Source organism: Limulus polyphemus, unplaced genomic scaffold (genome assembly GCF_000517525.1).
Source record: "Limulus polyphemus unplaced genomic scaffold, Limulus_polyphemus-2.1.2 Scaffold3827, whole genome shotgun sequence".
NCBI classification, from domain to species: Eukaryota; Metazoa; Arthropoda; class Merostomata; order Xiphosura; family Limulidae; genus Limulus; species Limulus polyphemus.
Window position 1 is genome coordinate 36,085 of NW_013669437.1, and position 8,058 is coordinate 44,142.

General features: G+C 30.4%; 1 protein-coding gene across 1 annotated transcript in view; it reads left to right on the forward strand.

Annotated features, from left to right (window-relative positions):
- Positions 1-8,058, forward strand: part of LOC106470110 (UPF0577 protein KIAA1324-like homolog) — a 94,249-nt gene that overhangs the window by 34,939 nt on the left and 51,252 nt on the right. Inside the window, exons 6-9 of the mRNA XM_022398679.1 lie at positions 949-1,063; positions 2,498-2,647; positions 2,990-3,259; positions 6,100-6,204. Coding sequence (XP_022254387.1) covers positions 949-1,063; positions 2,498-2,647; positions 2,990-3,259; positions 6,100-6,204 — 640 coding nt within the window. The remainder of the gene's footprint in view (positions 1-948; positions 1,064-2,497; positions 2,648-2,989; positions 3,260-6,099; positions 6,205-8,058) is intronic.

Below are 8,058 nucleotides of genomic sequence, written 5' to 3' on the forward strand. Positions count from 1 at the left end.
AAACACATACTATACCTCACTGATTTTTGTATTTATAATCCACTCTCACTTCTTTATTTCCCAAATTTACTAGATTTTCATTATCTCAAATTTAGAACTTTCTAGGCCTACTCCCACAAACTTACTTGATCTCAAAGTATTGCACCCTCTAACTAATATTTAAATTACAACATAAAAAAATATAACTTATAACACTACTTTTAGCTTTGGTTTTAAAAAATTAGGCTTTTCCATATTTATAAGTGGCAATCACTTGTGTGTTTTTAAAATCAATTTTGACCAGACAGACTCACATATGCAGCTTTTCTTGTTAAAAATTTTTGTATATCCATCATATATATTAGCTTAGATAATTTGTGTGATGTTTTAAGTGAACTTTTTGTTTGATCCCTATTTCTTCTGCTAAAGATAATATTACAAACAAAATAAACACAAAAGTATGTTGTTCAATACACATGTTTATATATTTACAAACTGTAAATATATGTATACTTAGGCGCAATAATGAAAAATTGTAATTAAAAAGTTTTTTTTTATTAAGACTATTTTAAAATATCTTTGCCAATTATCTTTTCTTCATGACCTAATAGCACAAGTATTTCAGCTTTGTAGACCATATCTCATTGGAAATACATAGCGATGGAAAATATATATTAAAATATGCATTAAATTTAAAATACCTGGAAATCTCATGTGTATTATCTATGTAGTCTCATATTTATAATCCACTGTCATTTCTCAGCATTCCCCGAAATTACTAGATTTTCGTAATCTCAAATTTAGAACTTTCTATGCCTACTCCCACAAACTTACTTGGTCTTAAAGTCATGTGCCCTCTATCTAACATCTAAATTACAATATGAAAAAATATAGCTGACTATATTTATAGCTTCTATTCCATAGGATAAAAATAGAGAGTTATTATTAATGTTTTTTACTATTACATAGATGGAATTGAAAGCTGGTCTGAATGTTCTTTATTGGAAGACTATTGGAATGGGGATGTTGAACAGAGATGGTAGGAAACCTAGGCCTTTGAGGATAAAATCCATCACCATTACAGGTAAGTATGAGGCGTATGAAATTAATTACTCTTCATTGTTTGTTGTGATTGTTTATTTACTTACTAACTAAAAATAGATAATTTCTGCATAACTGTTTTTGTAGAATATACCAGTGGAAAAGAATACTAATATATCTATGTATTTTAACTGAATGATTGCTTCATTAAATATATTACTTTGTACATTGAATGCGGTTATTCATTATTATTATTATCAAATATCTATTATAAAGCATTGTTGATGCATTAAAATATTTTATTTCTTGATAGTTTGGTGTTATAACATTCAAGTACAATTTTTAAACACTAATGTATTATTGATCAAGTATCTTTATGAACAACTATTTTTAAGTGCTTAGGTGATTAGAAGCCATTAAAATCTATCATTTGACTAGAACCTTAGTGGAATTCTCATATGTATGCAATCAAACAAAGAACATTTCCTTAGAAATTATTTACTAGTGAAAATCATCATTAAAGATACTACTATGTCATATTTTAGTGAACTTTGAGATTCCAAGCATGTGTATAATTTTTGTCACTAATTGTGATAAATTGAAAATTATAGTTTTTCATTTTACTCCATGTAATTTTTTATTTCACGGTGTTTATATTTCTTCAGCTATATCAGACAACAAAATTTAAAGTATGTTAAAATGGTTAAGTTCGGATAAATTACTACTTAAGTATATCAGTTTTCTAAATTTATTTCATAGTTTATTTGTTCTATTTGAAAAATACACCCAAATTAAAAACTTGCAATGTATTTGTCAAAAATAACAAGTACAAACCTAAGTTTAAAATTATAATAGCAGAACTATTTTCTCTATCTTTTTTTTTTCTGTTTTCATTTCAGCATTGTATAGTTATTCTGGTTGTTGTTTTTTTCTTTATCCATTGAAGAGTTTATATATATGAACTATTTTTCATAAACTTGCCTGTACTCTGTATATTATTGTGTATAAGTTATTTCTTATCAGTAATTTTTAGTGATTATTTCATAATATGTATGTATATAAATTTTCAATGAAGATGACAAATAACTTCAGATAAATGTATTTGAATGTCACAGGTTAAAACTTATTTTAAATTATAGTAACTGAAAATAGTATAAAACTACAACAATATAAAACAAATAGTGCATGATGAAGCATGCTAATAAAGTATTGTTGACCGGAAATTTAAGGAATCTCCTTTGATTCAGTCCATACACCCTTCCATTAACAGATACAATGCCTGGCTCCATGAAACTATTATTACTTCATGTAAGATTTTAACAATACATCCATTTACACAGATAGAAAGATAAGTTGCAACTAAAGTTTGTAATTTGTAAAATCTATCTTGATGTGTCATATTTAACATAGATTTTGTGCAGATACTTAGTGGGTCATAGTATAAACAATTTAATTTTTTTTCACTTTTCATTTTTAGGAGTAGCTTATACCTCAGAGTGTACCCCTTGTGAGGCTGGAACCTATAGCAGCCAGGGCTCAAAACTCTGTACTCCATGTAAAGAAAACACTTACTCAGAACGTGGGGCTGCTGCATGTTTATCATGTAACACTGTTATTCAGTATGCTCGTAAGTACATTCTACAGCTAAAAGTTGGAAAGCTTGTTTTTTTTACAGCTAATAAGCTGCAAAATTGTTTATCTATATAAAATCATGTAGGGTCTTATTACAAGGAATATCGTGTGGTAAAGTTTGTGAAATCTGTTTTGTTCTTTAAGTTCCCAAGCAGGGATTAGTAAACATAAGTGTGACCCATATCTAAAAAAAAAAATCTGAACTGTAATATAAAGTATTATTCACTAATTATATACAATCTCAATCTTAACTTTTTTTTCCTTATTGTCAAAAATGGTTGTAATTCTGTACTTTTAGTTTCATATTTGTATTGAAAAATTTTTACATCTTTGTCAGCCAAAGGCTCAGCTAAATGTGTGGATCGACCTCCTTGTACAAATTATGATTATTATGAACTGAAAACTCCTTGTGATGACAATAAACAAACTGAAATACATTTTGAGTGGATCAAACCCAAGATATGTCGAGATGAACTACAGGGTTCTGCCAAGCTTCCAGTGTCAGGCACAAAAATAGACTGTCCACCATGTAATCCTGGCATGGAATATTCCAACAAGTCGATGTGTGCTTTTTGCCCAGAAAACCACTATTCTGATGGCTATTCAGGTAATGAGTAAAGAAATAAACCACAAATTTGCTTCAAAAACTATCAACTGGAATTAAACAGTTTAGCAATTTTAAAAAAAGGTAATTCATTTCAAAATACTTGGGTCTTTGATAGATGATCATAGGTTTCATGTATTTTAAGAGATTTGTCACATATTTTTTATTGTCTCTATTATTAGCAAAAAAAGATTTACCTTTATATTTTTGTGCATTGTGTTGAGCTCTAGGTCAAAATTCCAGGGTTGTGCTGACAAGTGTTGATCCATTGTGGAGGGTGGCTTTTTTGCAGGAGCCAGATGAGAGTTCCTTTACTGTTGTTACTAGTAACCTTCTGGCTGTGTTCTGTCCTATTGATTTCTCATCCTTTACTTTCCCTACCTACACCATATGGTATTTTGTTTTCCACCAGTCTCAATTCCTCTGAATGTTGATGACTGCTACTTTTACCTTACTAATATTCTACCAGTAAAGTTGCACAGGATTTTGTGAAGGACCTTCACTTGTGAGAATGTCAGCTTCCTCATTTAGCTCTATCCCTGCCTGACCTGGCACCTACATCCAGGTGATGATCTTAACATGCAGCTGTACAGCTTTCTGCCATCTATCTAGGGCAACAACTCTGAATTCTATGTAAAACTGCCTGTACATCACAAATATGTTGCTGGTACTATATTTGCAATTCATTGTTTTCAGCAATTCAGAGAATAACTTTTTTATGGGTTTCTAGCTCCATCCTTATGCTGCTTGTGGGAATTAGGAAAGCTCAACTTGCCTTATGCAGAATGTTGTTGTTCCACATAATGATGAATTCCCAACCAGCTCTTTTGCTATCTTTGGTGTTGGAACTATCTGTGGCTATGATGAAAGGTGCCTGTCTACCATGTCTTACAAACTTTTTCTGCTTCACCTTTGCAATTCACCTGCTTAATTTCTATATTTTCAACCCAGATTGATTTTTGCAGATTCCAGTGGCACCAGATGTTTATTCATGGGGAAATCTGAGACCTAGTGATGATGGACTGTCTTAGTGGTGGTTGTATAGCACCTGTGGTCTTTACACATTAAGACTCTAATGAGGTAATTTGCTTGTAAACACTGTTTTTGTTCTGTTTACACTAATTTGGCCAGATTTATGTCTCACTGGCCCTTTTAGCTGTGGATGAAGAGGGGTTACAAGATCTGGAGTTTATCCACTCATATTATTTGACTGGGTTGCTCCTATGAGAATCTTCCAATATAGGCATAGGACATACTATTCCTCTTACCTCTCCTGTCTCTTTAATGTTCCCATTTTTGGCTTCATAGGTTCTGGTGACACCTTTACTAACCCATTTTTCTGTATGGATTGAAGGACATTAGGGCAGAGAGGTACTCTACTGAGAAGAATGCCTATGATCTTTAAGGTCCTACTGAAGAATTTTGCTTATAAGCATAGTTGGTGTTTTGCAGTGTTGTTGAGGCTTGTGAGGTGTAATAGGACATTGATGATGGTGGCTGAAGTACATTCTGTGACCAGTCATAACAACTTTTGTAAAGCATAAGCAAGTGATGCTCATTAGCTGTATTTACTGCTTGGTAACTCTGGTTATCATATTGTTAATGTTATTAATGAAGTTGAGTTGTCTCTCAAAGTTTACTCTCAGGTACTCCAGTGTCTTTTCCAGAACAAGTGACAGTTCTTACAACATCCAGACCTGGAACTTTATCTTTAGAGGTACATATGGCTCTGTGTATTTCATCCAAGCTAATTATGGTTACCATATCTGTATGTAGTTGAAGCTTAGCAAGGAATCATTGTAATTTGATCCAGAGGCATAGCCTGGCCCCATCTGAAAAAATCTAGGCATCTTGACCACATATTATTTTTCAGTTTTTATTTATAATAAACTCGCTTTGTGTCGTTTAATAAAAATAAAAACTTCTATAAATACTATTACATTTGGTTTGATTTGTCTTAATGACCATTTTATTAAAAATGTAGATCAATTTCAGCTTTTTAATTTATTTTGCCCCCCCATAAAGATTTCTGCATGGAAAACCTAGTTATGCCACTGATTTGATCCTTTCCTGCATGTTGCCATGTTCATATTGATTAGTGTACCTGCACATGAAGGCTTTACCTTGTTCTTCATCTGTAAGGAGTGAGGTACTATCATTATCATAAATAATGTATATAACCATGTTTTTAGTTTTTATGCACAACTTAATCTTGCAGATTTGCCAAAATAAAGTGCTTTGCTGTATAGCTTATTCTATTTTGTGTTGTATGCTTTGGACACTAATCACCTTTAAAGAGCACAGGCTCTGTTACATGCAGTCTTTTCTTCTCTTCCCATGCTGAGTCATGCCTTAGCTACATTAATTTAGCCTAGGCTTAATGACATGCTTTTCAGGCTTTATCAGTCACTATTCCACTAGTGTGAGATGTTTTCTATACATGATTTGTTTATTTGACATTCCTCAATAGTGGTATTGGTGGTCTCTTAGATTTTGTAACTAATAAAAATTAAAAGAAACAGAAGTAAATTGTTTCAGTGGAACTTTAGACAGAGTAGTCACAGGCAGTTGCAGTCCATTAATGTTCTCACACAGGATTAGGTCTTTCTGTTATTTATATTTTGAAGTTAAATCTCCATAATTTTACATTTTTTATTTTTCAAATCTGTAACTGAATAATATTTGTTTAATTCACTGACAGTGTAGTTTGAACTGTTTTTAATGAATTGCTGTCTGTGTTTTTATATACATTTTTTCAATTAATATGGTGGATAACTTTTCAAATACGTTTTCCATGCATTATATTTTTTAGAAATTGATATTAATATTATGTTTTTCTGTAGCTTGTCAACGTTGCCCAGCATCTACAGCACCTAATTATGGAATTTTTTTCAAATGGTGGCATGAATTTCCTCCAGGTATATCAGCCCGATGCTTGACTTTGGAAGGTTAGATAATTTAACTTGTTACTTTACTTTAAAGAGAAAATATTTTGTAGTTAAAAAAAATACTGACCTTCTTCTCTTAGGGATAATACTGGTTGGAATGTTGTGATAATGGTCTTCATAACTGTTTCAGTAAAGTATCAGAATGCTGGTTATCACAATACTAGTATATTCAAGTTGTTCACTGTAAACTGTATTGTTTACTTTGAAAATCTTTTCTTATAAACTGACACATTCACCATAAGTCAATTGTTGTTGATTTTGCCACAGTTTAACTCAGTATTACTGAAGAAGATTTATAATTTTAAGGTATTTTTTTTACCATAAATTGGTTAAGAATACATAGAATAAAACTTGACAGTTCTTTAATTGGATAATTATTTAGCTTGTAAAATGAATCATTTTAACTTTATAAAAGTTACAATTGAAATGTTAAAACTATTTCATGGCTTTTTTTTTTCAGAAATAAATCTGTTCTATATAACCAAGCCAAACACGTTGACATGGAGCCACTGCATTTCATACTGCTATGTTGGACTTTAGTTTTAACTTAAAATACTCATTTAATGAAATAAATGCAATTTACTCTAACCATTTTGCAACAAGAGCTCCTTTAAACACTTTTCTGTGTAAGTCACTGTGTTATATTCAGAATCTAATTAAACACTTTTATTATCAATGTATGTGAATGAATTTAATATTGTTATATGTGTTATGATTTGAAGTTTTATTTTATCCAAATTTAAGTTATTTATTACAAAATAAACCTTTAAAAAATTACTTAAAACTTCAGATGTATTGCCACATGACCAAAGAGATATGAAAAATCTCTACTTTGGCTGTTTGGTAATAGAGTAGAGGTAACCTTTTGACTTGTTCCTTTCAAAGTACTCTGAATGAATACAGTTAAAACAAGTAATGATTTTTCAACCCCCTGACAGCTGCCACTTCCACCTTCAACAGATTTGTTTGAGCTTTCTTCATTCCATGTAGACGTTACATACATAGTATAAATAAAAATTTGAATGAGCTCATTTTACAGTATAGACATGCAATGGTTATTTTGAAATTAGCACCAAGTCATTCTCACAGAGTACATGAAATTGACTATAGTATTGTTGGCTGCTTGATCGAATATAGCATTTATGGTTGTTTCTTACCTTATAGTTAGAGATACAGTTTAAATTGTATTTAGGTCTTACTATTATATTTTAGATAATTATATATTAGTTACGTTTTAAAATACATAATTAATAAAATAAAAAATACATAATTAATAGGTTTTAAAATGTTTTAAAATACATAATTAATAGGTTTAAACATTTTTTGCATATACATCATACTTCGCATCCATTCTCAAAGCTTATGATATTACACACTGAACAAAAATTTTAAAATACATAATTAATAGGTTTAAACATTTTTTGCATATACATCATACTTCGCATCCATTCTCAAAGCTTATGATATTACACACTGAACAAAAATTTTACCGAAGTGTTGCACATGTCTCCCAAAGAAACTGTAATATGCCTTGGGGTCACCATTGACTTATGTTGAGATGAATAATAAGTTGTAAAAGAATATTAAGAATCATCTATATGTGAAAAGGAAAAAGAGATAAAAATAAGAATTTAACAAAAGGATATTCTACAAAAAAATTATTTTTTTTTTCTTTTTCTAATTCATAATTTTAATTATTTCATTGCATTGTACATTGATGATAATAGCTAGAGTTAGTGATATGGTAGAGTAAATAAATTATAAAAATTTACCTTAAAAAACTTTTGATATCCTTTTAGGAGGTTCAATAGATTATGCAAATGAAAATATGAAAATTTTAAGATGAAGAAAAGT